The sequence below is a fragment of the Physeter macrocephalus genome, chromosome 2, assembly GCF_002837175.3.
Source record: "Physeter macrocephalus isolate SW-GA chromosome 2, ASM283717v5, whole genome shotgun sequence".
NCBI classification, from domain to species: domain Eukaryota; kingdom Metazoa; phylum Chordata; class Mammalia; order Artiodactyla; family Physeteridae; genus Physeter; species Physeter macrocephalus.
The window spans coordinates 110,015,504-110,032,998 of record NC_041215.1 but is presented as its reverse complement, the minus strand read 5'-3'; the positions used below and the strand labels follow the sequence as shown (position 1 = coordinate 110,032,998).

Below are 17,495 nucleotides of genomic sequence, written 5' to 3'. Positions count from 1 at the left end.
AGAATATTAAGTTGGACACAGAGCCCTCATTATAAAAACCTTATTTCCAGTAAAGTCTATGGCAATTCAAGAGCTAAAGGTTGAAATGAAAAAACTATACTTTTAAAAGAACTGAATACACAGAACCAAAACCATATATGATGGGTATAAAAATGGCATTATTCTACAAAACTAAAAATATAACTCAGTGAAACAGTATATCAAGAATGTCAGTACACTTGTCATAAAACACTGAATCCACAGTTCTTACATTCTGCCACTATATTATTTAAAAATTGCAGAGAAACCTATTTACATATCTATATATAAAAACAGATACGCATAAAATTCACAAAAGAATAATAGCCTGAATAGAGTTCACTGTACCATTCCTTTGTACCATATCCACTTGAATCGAGCCTCAGATGATACAGATCAAAACCTTTCAAAAAGGTTAATTAGGAAACTTTGTTTTCCTCTCCTCATGTTTCCTTCCAAGGAGGGGAACTCAGTGTAACTCCAGTTACTCTCTGCTGCTGTACTCGATTCTCCAGGCAGGTAGAGTGAACGGTTGGGTTGGTTGGCTGGCTGATTTGGTAAACTTGAGAAGAGTAACTTGGCATTCTGGCCAGGTCCTGCCATCCTTCTCTTGCCTACTCACATAAATCATCCTCTCTCTTCCTCCATGGCATACAAGGCAAGGGCTGGCTCTGCACCGACAGGTCATTCCAGGCCCAATTTTGTCAATAACGTGTTGCTATAGCCTGAATCTGGGATCTATAAAGAGGTCCATTTAGCCCTCACACTAAGCTATGGCTTTCAACTTGGCTATTTGCAATAGCAAAAATGACATTTTGGCTTCTGACTGTACTCTATCAGGAGCCCTACCTGGCAATAGGTAACTCCACTCCTGAGAACTTGTCCTAAGGTGCTAACTCCAAACAAGAAACACTCCTAAAAATGCATAGAGATTCACGACCGTATTAATCATAATAATGAAATACTGCCAGCAATCTAAATATCTACCACCACTGGATGTAGAAGTGACTGGTAAATCCACATGGCAGACTTTCATGCAACTGTAAAGAGGATATTTATGGAAACTGTGTCATAGCATGGGAGAATGCTCTTGAAATAACGTTAGAAAGAAATGAAGGTAGAATGAAGTCAAAAATTCTTACCAAGCCCCTACCTGCCTGATTCCTGACTTCCTCTCTGAATTTTTTTCACTATCCCCCAGCTATCCCTGCTTTCATTTCATCTCTCGAAGAAGCCATGCTTCTGTACCCACTGGGTTTTTTGTTCATTTATTTGCCTTTCTCCATCCAGCAGAATGCAAGCCCCGTAAAAGCAAGGACTTTTCTCTTTCAATTCCTCCCGTATCCCAGAATTCACAGTGCTTGTCACAGAGCAGGGGCTCCACAAATGTTCATTTGAATGACAAATAAAGACATAAAGCAACACAATATAAATGTTTCAAAATGTAAAAATTAAAGAAGGAATGCCGGAAGGCAACCTTAATGATAATGTGATCATTTTAATGTGAAGAAGATCATGCCAAGTGTGTGGGCCATGAAGCCAGGGCTTCATAAGTGGAGCGAGACGGTGACAGAGCTGAGGAAGGCAGACTTCTTCTCCCAATCCCATTTCAACCACAGCAGTGCTACTCTGCCCAGATTTCTACATTGGGCTTCCATCCAAAATTTTGTTGGTAATCTGGGACGAAGTGAGAGAGTGGCATGGACATACATACACTACTAAATGTAAAACAGATAGCTAGTGGGAAGCAGCCGCATAGCACAGGGAGATCAGCTCTGTGCTTTGTGTCCACCTAGAGGGGTGGGATAGGGAGGGTGGGAGGGAGATGCAAGAGGGAGGGGATATGGGGATATATGTATATATATAGCTGATTCACTTTGTTATATAGCAGAAACTAACACACCATTGTAAAGCAATTCTACTCCAATAAAGATGTAAAAAAAAAAAAGAAAGGGTTTTGTTGCTTAAAAATGCTTGGAAGTAGTACTATTAGTGCTTTATCAGTGTGAGGGTACTGTTTTAGATGTGGGGACCAGGAAAGAAAAATCAATTCGTTGGATATAAGCAATATAACAGGAACTAATTACGAAGGGGAAATTTGGAAGAAAAGAGCTTTTTTAGGTCCAAAAAACCACAATAAACGTTCCTAAAATAAAGGCATGGTAGGAGCTAGAAATTACTAGAAAACAGAGCAAAACAAAACAGAAAACAAAAGAACCAAATCATATTCACACACGTAATCCAAACTGAAAGCTTTACAATATGTATTTGCAAGTAAGATGCATTACCTAAAACTCAGTTTGCCATACCTGGCCAGAGTCTCCAGTACAATATTCGGTAATATCACACCCATTCACAGCATCCCGACATTCATACCCTCGCGGCTGAAACTGCAAATCAAAACTCAATATTAGGAACCAGTATTAATTCATATTTCAAAAAGTTAACATTCTTATATTCACCAACAATCATGACATCCTTTCATAACCACCGCCAAACTCTTTTTATGAATCAGCAAGATAGTTCCAGGATAGAGATAATGCCCAAATACCACTCTGTGTAGTAAATATGAATCATTAACCAAGGCATTACGTGTTCAGATTTCAAAATCCACTATCTCAGAGTATTATTTTTGGAAAACATTGTGATGACAATTATGCAAAGAAAAATCACTGGTGTGGCTTAAGACAAAAGAACAAAACACTAAAATATAAACATTCAGGATCTCTCTGAAGACTGATATGCACACCCAACCTGCACTGATTTACCAACTAGCTTGGATATTAGTCTTGCTTTAGCTAAATATACACAAGCAGATTTCAACTAATTCATATGAATTTCCTTCAGTGATGCCAGTGAATGCCTACTGAATACAAGGCATTTTGTTTCTCTGGGTGGTGGGTGGGTAAAAGATGAAGGAAAGAGTCCATCATCTTCAAGCAATTTATAATCTGGTTGGGGACATAAGCAAGTACAAACTAAGCTAGAATCGCCTAGATTACCACATGCATAATATCCCTTTGGTGTTGGATAAAATTAAATCATATACTTTTATGGTTTTAAAGGATATTAGAGATTTTATAGATGAGAAAAAGGAAAATTTACAAAACAGTTTTTAAAAAAATTAACCAGAGGTCTCTAAAGATGGAAGTAACTGTGTGTCCACACATACACAAGTTGTGCATATACACATATAAACATACATACATACATATATTACTTCCTTATCTAGCTTTCTTGCCTTTATAAGTGATTTTAAATATCAAATGTAAAACTATGAGCACTAGGTTTTCTGCTCAGGGTCTAAAATAAATTAGGATGAGTTTTAAAGAAAAAGGTTATAAGTAGGGCTTATTAGAAAAAGACCACAAGAATTGTCCCTCTTCTATTCAACTATTTAATTTGGTTTTCACCCATGATAGTAGAGCAATTCTCAATGTTTATTTTGAAAGGGTTATAGATATATTTTCTTAGGGAGGTACCAGAGAATAGAATGGTCGGTAGTGAATCATAGTAAAGATAATCGTTGTAACCCACAGAATTTGGATAGATTTATTGATTCTACAAAATCGCCAGGCTAATATGCACAGTGTCAATCAACAAGTGTGTGACAAGTTGTACAAATACTCAGTGTACACATTGAGATATTTGACTAATATGTCAACGATAAGAAAGATGAAACTGTCAGAGAACTCACAAGACATGAGGTATTATTACAGCAGGGCCCGTCGCTGCAGTGGGCCCCATTGGAGAGAGAGCATTTCTTACAGCACAATCCATAGCATTCCTAGAGAAAACACTTCATGTGAGTAAGTGAGGAAACCTACCCACTGGTCATTCAACATTCTCTCCACATGCAACTTATGCGTAATCCATGTGAGGAGATGTATATAATAGTAAGCAAATCTTTAGGAAAGAATGAACCACTTTAAGCAATGATAGATTCCTTCTGGCTATACTTCTCAGCAAAGTACGATCTTCTAAGAAGGGGCTTCTCTACCAAAAAGTAAGCTTATTTTTTAGCAGGCACCCAACACTTGGTTAGCTCTGTTGTATTCTTAATAAGCTAGTTTTACAAAGACAAAACTAATATACAACACAGAAAGAATTTTCATGAGTTAGTAAAACTTGTCTGAGTTGAATATGAGCTATGAATTTTTAAGAGGTACGAATTTGATTAGAAGAATCCATTAGGTTTCTTCAGACAGAGCCAATGATTAATTCTAACGTGTCTGAGCTAGGATTAAGCATTGATGAGAGAGCTCAGAAATAAAGGCAGTAAGACCACAATGAATGATGGGGCAGACTTCCCACTAATGCTATTCTTCTGCACTCTGGGTAGATGTGCTGAAGGTAGAAAAGATCTCTTATATACCTACCACGTGGATTCCACAATCACACTCCTCCCCAGCTTCCACATATCCATTTCCACATTCTGTGGGCTCAAATAGCTGAAAGAGATTAGAAAGATAAAGGGAAACCATTTTAATTCATCACAGAAAATCAACACTCCAATCAGGCTACACACATGGCCCTATAATCAGCTATCATGTGGTATTCTATGATCTGTTGTTATGGCATCTTACAAATGTGTCTGTGTGAGAATCACTGTTAATTTATTAATAACACTTCTAAAAAACATATTTTAAATGGGGTAATATCTCTTGGAGGATTCTCCGGTAGTGGGCTCCAGAGATGACTTCTACCATTAGAGCTACTTTTCAGAGAAATAAGCTGTCAAGAGGAATAGATCACTTTTCATATCTGCTAATAGAGCTAAAATGCACTGCTAATAAGACTCACAGATACCTAATTTGTTGACTTATAACCAGGCAGCTGAGAAGATATAAAAACTGTCGAGAAGATATAAAAACTGTCAAGAAGATAAAAATGCTTCATTCACAGCTAAATGTGATATATGCCATCAAGTAAATGCAAATAAACTTAGGGAAAAAAAAATGTTGCTGGAAATCCATGCCCATCATTCTCAGTGAAAAGAAATCTGCACTGTCTGAATCATATTAAGTAAATGTGCAGACATATGCACAGACGTATAGAAATTTCTCAATCATTCCTGGAGCAATGGGAGAGTCAAATTTCTAGAATAATCCACCCTACTGGTGCTATGAACTTGCTTGCCAAATAAACTGTACTACAGACCAGTTGCTGAGGCAGCTGATTATTTATAAGAAACGTTCCTATTTCCCATCAGCTGGGGCAAGATTTTTCTGTGTACATCTACTATACTCAGGTGAAGATTAGAACAGGACATCCCAACCCAAATGCTCAGAGCCGTATATATGAGAGGGAGTAGCACACACCCAAGGAGCAGCTGCCTTCCACTGAGTCCACCAAAGAAAGATCTGACCCTCCTTCCACTCCCAGGAAAGGAAAATGGTTATAAGGAGCAAGGAAGTTTTCCACGATACTTGGGTGGGACTTCCCCATGGGAAAATCCAATGACTAAAATCAACAGTCCTCATCTCTGTGATATTTTGATCAGCAGGGAGGAAAAAATGGAAAAGGGAAAGGCAGACTGGAACATGAGTAGTGCTTTATATCAGGACTCCCATGTAACCCATTGTTCGATTTCATTCTTAGGACTCTTCTTCCATCCTGAGACAGGTCACTATCACAAACCATATGGCAAACATGGCAGTTGAGAAGGTTCCCAGAGCACAGAAAAGATGCACTTAGATAATGTGAAAATAACACATAAAACCTGCATACATACACCCATTGACTACAACACTTGGAAGAAAGTCAGTTCTTTCACACATACATATAAATTATTCCACTGTAATCCATAGCAGCTTTTAAAAAATTATTCTATATATGTTGTTTAAAAAGAAAGAATTCCATATTTACTAACTTTTAAAATTGAAGATGTATGTGTATTTTTATTTAGTTTCCACATTATCCGAATAACTTGCTTTCTACTCATAGGCAATTTCAGAAATCTAATGATGGATCCTTATACGCACACTAGAGATCTTAGTATTTTCAAACAACTCAGTGTTGTTTCCTCAGGCATGATGCTTATAATTAGCTGGTGAGCTGCAAGGCGGGTAAAATTAGCCATGTACTTTGCAATTCAGAAATGCCAACAGCTCACATTAATTCATTATTACTCACCGCACCCATTTTAAACACTCTGAAGCTTTCAGATTTCTGTTGCATTGAGATCGATGCCATGAAAAGCAGGAAGCTGAGTTTAATGATGCAAGGTCACTTTAAAATTCCTGCAGCCTTACTGAGATTTTATACAGCTGTCAGGAATCAAAGTATCATCCCTAACTTAGCAGTATCACTTAATTATGGGGATAGGAATAAATTATTCTGACAGTTATCGACATCAGACACTGATTTTTTTTAAAAAAGGCTAACATGATTTCACTGCTCTCTCAATGTGCAGAGTTATTAAACATTTTGTATAGCAATGGACTATATTTGACTTATGATGTAGTATCTTAAAAAGAAATATGAAATGTGCAATGTTAGAATGTCTATGCCATCTGCTAATTCGCATCAATCCTGTCCTTTTGCCTGTTAAGCAACTTCGTTTCTAAACATGTTATTGGTCGACAGTCCCATATCCAAAAGCTCTGTAGCCTGTGAGTTTAAGAATTCTGGCTTTGCTGTATTTTAAAAAAGTATGATGCATTTCCCCTGTTCTATATGACGGCCCTGAGGGGTCTGGTATACACCCTATAATCAAACACATTAACATTTGTGCAGTAACATTTGTGCAGTAAGACTTATGAATACTTACACTATGAGGGATAAATAAAGATTTTCAGTTCAGGATAAGTTTTACCATCCACTATGTTTTCTGCAAACTCATAAAATATACTTCCAATTTTCAGAATTTTTGAATTAAGGAATTGTGGATAAGAGAATATGACATTGTGTATATAAATTTTAATGAAATGCCAATTGACAATGTGGACCTTCCCAAGTAAAGATATATATATCTCTTCATATATATATATATATATATATATATATATATATACGGGGTCCATAAATACCTTGGGTCATTTTTTGGCTGGCTGATATTAGTAATGCTTTCTATCTGGGAGAAAGGACCACACATACCCACCCCTGCCAAAAAAAAAGAGAAAGTAAGAAAGGCCTAGAAATTAGTTATACCCCTAGAGAAAATGTCAAGGGGCTGCATTTATGGGGTCCATAAATACCTTGGGTCATTTTTTGGCTGGCTGATATTAGTAATGCTTTCTATCTGGGAGAAAGGACCACACATACCCACCCCTGCCAAAAAAAAAGAGAAAGTAAGAAAGGCCTAGAAATTAGTTATACCCCTAGAGAAAATGTCAAGGGGAAATAGAATTTTTGTCAGAGAAATGGACTAAAGTAATGTATCTTAATCTAACCCACTATCTCTTAGCAGCAAGGGAAGACCCCAACATGAAAATTTCAAAGATATTTTAATTGAAGGATTGTCTGTTTGTTTTTTGGAGGGGAGGGCCAAGAGGAGGTACAGCTAGCACTGAAACACCAGAGCTTCAGAACAGTGAAACTATGGTCTTGTAATTCATTTAAACGAGACTTAATCTTTAACATCATAAAGCCTTTTATAACTAAATATTAATCTGATTGGAAAGAAACCTGCTTTCCAAGCCAAGTATCTGATATTTGGCATAGTTCCATTGTAAAAAAATTGGAGAAATAATTACACTTTCTAAATTACTAACCTTTGTTGGCCTGTTGAAAAGACAGGCTCCACCCCCTCTGTGTAAAAAGTCTCTATACTCCAAAATGCTGCACTTTGAGAACTTTCTGGAATGGGATACCCTGAGGAAATAAAGAATCAATTATGTAAAAAATTTACCAAAAGCAGTCATCAGAGAAGAAAATTAAAACCCTTGAATTAGAATAAAATCATCACTCTAGATCCAGACGATTCTACACAAACTTTGACAAGGCACTTATGTTCAAACTGCTAAGTAAGTATGTGTGGTAGAGTCTGTAAAAATAGAAATTCAAAGAAAATCACAGATTTGGGGGCTAGTTTACAATCTCCTTAGCAGTCAAGCCCCTTTGTGCTCAGGCTTGAAAGAGTTTTTGAAAAGTTCATCCCCCAACTTCATCTAGGCTGTATATTAAAATGTGGTTACTAGCACTGACATATATACACTACCAAATGAAAGATAGCTAGCTAGTGGGAAGCAGCCACATAGCACAGGGAGATCAGCTCGGTGCTTTGTGACCACCTAGATGGGTGGGATAGGGAGGGTGGGAGGGAGACGCAAGAGGGAGGAGATACGGGGACGGGAGACGCAAGAGGGAGGAGATACGGGGACATAGGTATACATATATCTGATTCTCTTTGTTATACAGCAGAAGCTAAAACAACATTGTAAAGCAATTATACTCTAATAAAGGTGTTACCAAAAAAAGGTAGTCACTTTTATTCGCTCTGTCTCAGTAAAGATAAGCAGGGGAGGTTTTTTTTTTTTTTGCCTCTGTCCTGAATAAAAGGAACTTGGGAACCTACTAGATTTTACTTTGGAGAAGGATGTTGTGAGGTTAAACCGATTAAAGATTATGTATTGCAGGCTTCAGCGACACAATTGAGGTAAACAAGGAAACCCTAAAGAGATGTGTTAGAATATATATGTTTTTATGTGTATATACACACAGTCAAAACAGAATTAGGGTAAGCGCCTTCTGAATTAGAATTAGGTAATAGCTCCTTATTCTCAACTTCAAATACTATTTGGTAATATTCATGATTTTGCAGGAATATAGTGAACCTCTTTGTGAGTTAATCAAATTACTATCACTATGTCAGTACATAGGGGAATATTATACGTATGATCAAGGTTAAACTGAGTCATACACATTGATTCCTTGGACATATTTGTCATAGTACGTGATTTGAGAGTACTAGGTCACTTATTCTAGGATGTGATCCAATAGATTTATATTTCCTTATGTATGAGGGTAGCGTATGGAAGTAGGTAAAATCTACCATTGTTGACAGTGATCTCTTACAAGAACTATGTAGAAATATGAGAAAATACAAATTAAGCTTAAATAATTTTATTATATCCTATGGGTAGTCAGTCTAAAACCCCATTTAGAAATTGGAAGTTTAGAAGACAGAAGACCTCTCCCGATAGAACCAGTATTATGAATGGTGTTACCATTCTGTAGGAGGCCTCAGGGGAGAGGGAGCATGAAACCTAACGGTTTCAAGTTTAAACTACATTTCTAGAAACATGTGTTCTAAAGTAGCAAGCATAATGGCTGACTCTCTCCTCAAGCCTTCATGCTCACACACCTCTTGTTCCCTGGACTCCTGTTGCACAAATAAGGAAGGGACTCTGTAAAAGTAGGTCAGGGCTTCTGGCAACTGGGGATCACGGGGAGGGGGCAGGACCAGAAATGGTGATGTGTTGAGCAGATGTCTGGCATGGGCAAAGGAAGTGGGAGAGACACATGAGTGAGGAAACCTATCTATTAGGAGTGGGCTCTAGCTTAGGAGGCCTTGTGGCAGTGGCTCCCATGGGGCAGGGGTCCCTGGGAAAGAGGGCAATGTTTCTAGGCCTTGGTTCACCGATGCAACAGCAACCCTCTAGTTTCCAAATTATCCACAATAGGAGACAGGAATTAGGTGAGCAACTATTCAAATGTCTAACAGTAGAAGACCACCTAGACATGATAAATCTGTCTTAATTTGTTTAAAAAAGCTTTATTGATTATATAAGGAATACAGTACAATTTTATTACAGTAAACATGACTATTTACGAGTTCCTTAAAATATAAATTGTTGACTAAATTGGTTTTCACTGACAGTTTAGATAACCAGCTTTTATCCTAACTGTACTAAAAAATTAATGCATCCACTAAACTTAGAAGCATTTAATCATGTGCTTCCTTTAAGGGTTAATAGACGTAGAAGTGGTTACTTTATTTTACTTTTATTACCAACTTTAAATAAAAAATTAAAGTATAAAGTAAACTAGCTGTTTCATTTTTTAAAATATCAGGTAATGAGTTATTGAATTTATTCTAAGGCTTAGCCCAAAAGACCAGTACCTGAGAGACTGTGTATCTAATTATAGGTAACAATTTCAGTAAAAGGTATATAACAAATGCATGTACAATGAAAATTTACCCCGTCTCCTCCATGATGCAGCCACCCCAGGATTCTGTGCAGTCACATTCTAGTCCAATGAAACAATAAAAAGCAACAAAAGAAAAGGGAAACAACAAAAGTCACATCTTTAATTTGCATCACAGCTCTTGAAATAGTTCCTTATTACCAATTCCATGTCAGACAGGTACAGAATGTGAAGTCTCACCAAACAAAACCTATTTCTTTTCAATCAATATTTCTTTTTCCTTTCCAACAGTATAGCTTGCTTCCTAAGACAAGAGCTGCAAGAAATAAAATTGTGCCTCTCTTCATTTTTGTAACTCAGAGAATTCAATTAAGTTCCTAGTGATGAATGAAAAGTACCTGGTCTAGAGATTGTAAAGCCTGAGTTCTAGTCCAAGTTCTGTCTGATGAGAGAGTTTCATAGGCAAGTGACTTAGCATTTCTTGGGTCTCAGTGTTTCCACCTCTAAAATGTGAATGAATCTCTCTGTCTCCCAGAGTGGCTATGGGGCTCACATGAGATGGTAGTGTGTGTGCTCTCTGGGAACTACAAAGCTCTACTGCACAAATGCAATGAGTCCTCACTGAAGTCCTGCTAACAGACCACACCGGACGTTAGAGGAGAGAATTCAATTTGCTGGAGTCAAAGAAAGAATCAGCCAGAGACTTGAAGAACATTAAGCTAAAAGGTTCAGCAAAAGAGAGAAATCTAAAATAGAAATGTAAAATCATCTAATTTAAATAACAACCATAAACTTAACATAGATGGACATATGGGTATTGTGACGGGCTGTCCTTTTCATTTATTTTTTCCTATTCTCTTTCCTATGATAGACAAAGATATTTTTAAAGGAAGACTTCCAAATGGATCTTTAAAAATTCAAAGTACAGAACGAATCTACCTAAACAAACAATTCACAAAGGAATAAAGAATTTTGGGAAAGAATTATGCCCGGCATTAGTAATGAAGCTTATTGCGCACCCTACTCCATCATCTGACTCAGCAATATCTCTCAGCTGACCCCAGCACTGGCCTCTTCCTGGCTCCAGGCTTTTCAAACAAGGACATAAACCTGGTTCTACTCCTTTCTGGTTTTCAGGTATTGATGCCAGCCAGTGAAACCTGAATCACTTCCTTTAATGTGTACTATGTGTTTCCCTGGGAAAGCAAATACTCTGAGCAAGAAATTAATAGATGAAAGTTTGTGGAGATTTGCTCAATGCCACCAGACTTAATGTACCCATAAAGTGATGACTTAATATGCCCTTAAAGGGAATCAAGACACCTAGGATATATATTTTGCTTCAAGTTTCCATAACACTATGTATTAATGGCAATTATTCGATAGTAGTCAAAAAGTATAAAATATAGGACAATGTTAAGGTAGATTTTTGTCCTCTTCTCCTTTAGGGAGGCTGTGGTAGAGAGGGGGACCTTTATTCCTAGAATCTGATATTTTCACTGAGGGGAGTAGATTTCCACTTAATTCCTAGGTAACAGGTTAGGAGTGAATACCTCAGGTTTTTCTTTCCACAGGATCTCATTGTGTGTGCCCTAGGCACTTTTGCCTTCTGCCACAAAAGTGTGTTAGAAATTATATTTTACTAGTGTATTGATATAAAGAGGAATATAATCCAAGTTGGATTTTTATAACGATTTTAAAAGAAGTTAAAAACGTTCAAGGGCCCCCCAAAATTATTGTGGGCCTTCAACACTTCGCCACTAGAATCTCAGCCCTGTCTTTCCATCTGCGTCTCTTCTGGTTAAAGAGGAGAGTGACATCCAGGAGTCACCAGCTGTGTCTTCCTACTGGATGGGATATGTGGCTGCTTCTCTTGGCCCTGCCTGCCCAGTAGAGGAGAGTTATCCTCTATCACCTGCCCCCATGTTTAAAAGGTCCAGGACGGGACTGCCTGTACAGGAAGCTTCTCCAATGTTTCTGATGATACTAGGTGGGTAAGTTTAATTAGAGGTAAGTAGATGGGTAAGTTTAATTAGAGTTTGAGCTCCTTTTAACTCTAGGCCTAAACTATTTTCTGATCCAACTGTACTTGTGGTGGAGCGTCACTGACATCTTGGGTCTATACTCAACTGGTTAGAATCCAGAGGGTGAGTATTCACCACCACCCACCCCAACATTCTGCAGTGTGAGAAAGAGCTGATCACGCCTGAAGAAAGTATGATTTTATGGACTTTGAAAGGGACATTTCTCCAACCCACACAGATTAAGAATTACCTTAAATTGCTCATCTTATCATTGTTTAGAGGAAGGAGATACACTACAGTTAAGGTATTATGACTTAGGAATGAAAAAAATTTCTCTATTGACAGGACATGCATTATACAGACAGAATGGCACATGAAAGTAAGAAGGTCAATGTACATACTTGGCTTTCTGCTAGAAGGTTCCCATTGGATTCCAAGGTTTTGAGCCAGGCTCTGCGATAATACTTGTGCCACTGCCATTGGAAGACCATACTGTTTTTCAGAGTTGAAAGTGTGTGGGAAACATTTGAGAGAGGGCACAAAGCTAGTTATTATTTCTTAATCATCACCACATTTCATCTCAGTCCCCTAAGTAGAGGCTCACAGCATCCAAAGATGGCTTATGTTCCTTATCACTTCTTCCTTGCAACTGGGCCCAAGAAGCAGAAAGCCTCTCTTACTATGTGGCATCTCTCAGAACCTGATGTTCTCACATGGAAACATAAAATCTTAAAAGGCTGTGCCCCATTTCAATTCATACCAAACCAAGAATAAATTCAACTTACTACAAATCTGTCAAGAGAGGTCTCCACTGAATGATGGCTACTGGGATAACATGGTATAATAGATTCAGGTATTGACCAAGGTTTAGATTTGATTGGTTCGACTTTTGGGATGTGTTAAACCTAACATAGGCAGAAGAGCAAATAACTTTTTTAAAAAGTCATAAAAGAAGGATAAACAAGCTTATAAAAACTTATCTATAGAGGCCAAGAAATTTCTGGGCCAATCTTGGGTTTGCATCTGCCTGATAAATCTGAAAAACTATCATTATGATATGAAACGATACCTCTTTTGTAACACCAAAGGCCACTTCGGGTTCTATTTACTAATACGAACCACTCGTACTATAGTCTCAATGTCATTATCATTCTAAACAGGCCTGAAAAGGGAAGTAAACTAGGCCATGGGGAAGAAAGAGACTAGATGCTCAGATAAAGCTCTACTTTAGGAAAATTGATAACATTTACCTCATTCACACCAACTCCCCTCGTGCGAGAACAGACACCTCCAAAGTAACTCAGGCTGCTTCTCTTATAGTGGAATGTCACACGCCTTAGGAAAAATAAGTGCTATTAGGAAACCAATGTAGTGACCATTATATTTCAACTCTCCGCAAATATGTCTATTGTCCTACTTTGAATACCCCAAACCAACCCTCCTTTAGAAAACCAAAAACTGTATTTTAAATACCTTTAAATGTATGTTATCATAAATACCTTTAGATTGTTATGTTAAATAATCTCAGTTGAGCAAACATCAATTGAGCACCTAACTAAGCATCATGTACTGGCACAGGAACTGAGGACACAAAGATAAATAGACCACAGTCCTTGACTTTTTTCTAGTAGAGACTATATAGTAGTTATACAAAATATTGATGATTGTAAATTGGTGATTAAACCCTGAGAGAAAAGCAAAGAGTAACAGGTGAAAAGACAGGAAGGAGGACTTTGGTTGGTTTGATCCCAGGACAGAACCTTAGAGGACTGTCTGAAAACAGCTTAGCCACCAGCGGGGGAAGGGAGCAACTTATGATATCAAAAGTGAGCAAAGCACCTATCTTCCTTAGAGATGAAATGTCAATTTCAGTCAATAGTTCATTTTCACTTTGCTGTACACCTGAAACTAACACAACATTGTAAACCAACTATACCCCAATAAAAAAATTTTTTTAAAAAGATCTAGCAAATGATTGGTTGGTGAAAGTGATGTGTGCAACCTTTCAGGAAATCTGCTTTAAAGGAGCTAACTTAGCTGGAAGGAGGGTCCTTTCGCAATCCTCCCTCCCTGGCATTCCTGCTGTCTGTGATGAAGGCTGGAGTGTCAGCAGCTGTCTCGAATCATGAGTTGACCCTGAGGATGGAAGGTCTGAAGGTAGAGATGTGTTCTGAAAGTAAATCTCATGACTGTGCAACCGCCATTCCAGCACTGGGCAGCCTACTTCTGTGCTTCTTATGTAACAGAGGAATCAACCTCAAACTTGTTCAGGATTGATTTATTGATATATACGCTAACTGATACAATAAAGGGATAAAGATCAACGTCAAGCCAAGGGCTGGAGATACGTACGAGATGAGATGCACAGCATCAGCGTGCTGCCTGATACGCTGCCGGTATTTGGAGAATTCGTGGAGCATCTGCACAGGGTTGGTGGTGATGTCAATATGATCCTTCTCAGTCCAGGTCTCTACAGCCACCAGGACAACCCTGGTATTCAGCTGCTCCTTGTAAATCTGAGGGTATACAACAGGACAGGTGCAGGAGGAAAACACTGGGTCAAACATGCACAATCAGTGTTTCAGAGTCAGTGGAAGGACAGGAGGGGGAGGTGAGAGGAGAACACGACGTCAGAATTAGCTCATCAGGGAGAATCTTCTTTCCTTTCTCTTTTCCAAGAGCGAAAAGAAAGAACAATCATACAACTCAGCCTCTCCTACAAAGTTACTTCAATCCCAAATCAGCACCTTTAGCAGCCAGGCATCTCACTAGGGGATCTATACTAGGAGTATCACGATTCTAAAGTCTGGACATAAGTTCAAAACAGGGTTCAGTAAAATCACCCTTCCAAACCTCATAGGCGATAACGGGTTGGAGCCTGATATACTGGTTCTGAGTAAGTGTGATATGACCAGTTACTCCTGCAGGATTGGAACAGATCACTAAATCCTTGGACAAGCACTAACACCATGGCTGGCTTGCCCTTGGAAGCCTTGTTGTATGAAAAGTAAAATAACAGTGGAAGAGAATCACGATCTGAGGCCAAAAGAGGGAAAAGCAGACTTACATTACCTATGTCACCCTCACCACAAGGTGACATCACTCGCAATATTTAAATTGTAATTTTCTGCTCTCTTTTTCTGCTTTTGGCCCAGTAGCTAAATAATTCACACATGTAAGCAATTTTGATGAATGTTGTCATTTTTTTCCTATTTTCAAGCTAATTAAGAAAATAATGGATGATCTTAGAACATACTGAGGAAAGGAAATTTTATCATGCCTAAATCAACGTGAAGCTAGAATGATTTTACAACAGGGAGTGAGTTAAGTGTAATGGCTTTAAAAAAAAATTAGTTGGTCAGCTTCAGAACCTTCTATGGTATATCAAAATAAAAATGACACTTTGCAAGATGTGATTCTGTTCAATCATGGTGAAATGACAAACACAGAGATTCTACCAAGTAAACAGCTGGGGCAGAGGGGAAGTGTGTTTAATATTCTCTTTTTCATATCCACTTATAGTTTTCCTCTGAGAAGACTGACAAGGGCTGAAATTAAAGAAAATTAATAAAGCAGGTGATAACTGGCTTTCAGAATTTCAATCCTAACGCTACATGCTACTCTATTACCCTGCACCCATTTTATACTGCTCAGCTGTGCCTACCAGGTATTATATGTTATGAGTGTTTACATGATTGGAGACTTTTGGACTGTTTAAAAGGCAGAAAAGAAGGCAGCTCTTTAGAGAAAATAAGTAGCATTTAGATATTAAGCAATTTATAAAGGTTTTTTTCCCAGTTAAGAGGGAACATACAATAAATATCAGATAAACATACATTTAGCTGAACAAAACAGCACTTTACATTAGAATACACAAAATACTATGCTATATTTATGACTAGTCAAATTGAATTATTTATTGGAACATAATGAATAATATTCACATTTACGGATTTCCTATCTAAAGGAAAAAGGAAGAAAATCTTAACCATCATTCTCTGTAACTGACAGAATGAGAGGAGGAAAAAAACTCAATAAGAAAGATTTATAGAAGTCTTTTTAAGAAGATATACATTTTACTGTTTTAAATTAGCTTTATTTTGGGACTGCACTTAATTCTGTCATCTAAAAATAAAGTCTGAAGCATTCTTATGGGGACACGAAGAAAATAAAGTTGGGTTCTTTCAAAAAATTTTTTTTTGTATTGCCTATATCCTCCAAACATAATCCACCTCAATCTATTCGTTCTTCTGCCTTATATTTAAGACGATAAGCTCAACTGATTATTATAATGAAGTCTCATTTGCCAAGTTTAATTTACACTCCTTTCGGTAGCCAATTTTCTCCAGTATTTTTGTCCTAACTAGACTCTTGTGACAATAATATCTAGACATCACTTAGAAGCAACATCAATGCATCTCTGGGATCCCAAGAATAACTCAACAGTCCCCTGAAACTCAGATAACACTGCCCTTTGTGAAGCAGACCACTCTATAATTTCTTATTAGCCAGATGAGATAAGGATAGCATTTTTACTTTTGTCTCAGAAAGAACTAAAGCAGCAAGTAAGCAAATAGAGATATAAACCATTCCATCTTGGAAAAAGAGGTTCAAGAAAACCAGGATACTTACAGAATCCACAAGGTTGACCACAGACTTTGCAAAGTTGTTTGTATGCGCATGAGAAGAGCGACACTTCTTATACTGGAAGGGGGAAAAGATATATCAGTCACTGTCAAACCATAATTTAATGATAAATTTCAAAATTCTGTAAAAACAGAAATCTGACAGCAATAGCAGAAATGGGGATTAAAAATACAGAATTTAGTTTGTGCCGTGTTTGGATATAGTGGTGTTCTTATTTTATTTCTCTGTTAGGCAGGAAAACTATAACTGTCTAAAATACCCATGATGTTCCAGATAATGGAGACGGCCTAGTGATTCTGAGTGAGAAACTTTACACTTGAGAAGTAAGCTGTTAATTCAGTCTCAGTGTCTAACAAATGCAATCCTTTTTTTTTTATTTGTTTGTTTCATGGAAATGAACTTTACCAGTTTATAAAGAGCTTAGATCAAGAAATTTAATCCCAACTGGACACCCTCCTCACTTGAATTCAAGCGCATACAAAGATCAAGAAAATTTCTTAGGCAACACTTCAGATTCAGTCCATGATATGGAAAGCGTCTGTCGTACATTTTAGTATATACTTTCAGAAGAATGCCTTCTCCAAACGAAGCCTTTTGCTTTTGACGGCTCAGAAGTCAAAACAAAGAAGAGACAAAAAGTAAAACTGAAGTGTGCCGATAGTGTATAGTTGCTTATGGTTATTTATGATTACTTAGGAAAATAAAGTAAATTAA

The 17,495-nt window shown here is 37.6% G+C and overlaps 1 protein-coding gene across 1 annotated transcript in view; it reads right to left on the bottom strand.

Annotated features, from left to right (window-relative positions):
- The window catches only part of ADAM23 (ADAM metallopeptidase domain 23), a 160,896-nt gene that overhangs the window by 33,431 nt on the left and 109,970 nt on the right, over positions 1–17,495 (bottom strand). The window contains exons 10-18 of the mRNA XM_024124688.1: positions 16,767–16,838; positions 14,487–14,650; positions 13,385–13,469; positions 12,536–12,626; positions 10,164–10,212; positions 7,734–7,833; positions 4,398–4,469; positions 3,716–3,805; positions 2,328–2,408 (exon numbers count right to left, since the gene is read on the bottom strand). Of these exons, the coding sequence (XP_023980456.1) occupies positions 2,328–2,408; positions 3,716–3,805; positions 4,398–4,469; positions 7,734–7,833; positions 10,164–10,212; positions 12,536–12,626; positions 13,385–13,469; positions 14,487–14,650; positions 16,767–16,838 (804 nt within the window). The remainder of the gene's footprint in view (positions 1–2,327; positions 2,409–3,715; positions 3,806–4,397; positions 4,470–7,733; positions 7,834–10,163; positions 10,213–12,535; positions 12,627–13,384; positions 13,470–14,486; positions 14,651–16,766; positions 16,839–17,495) is intronic.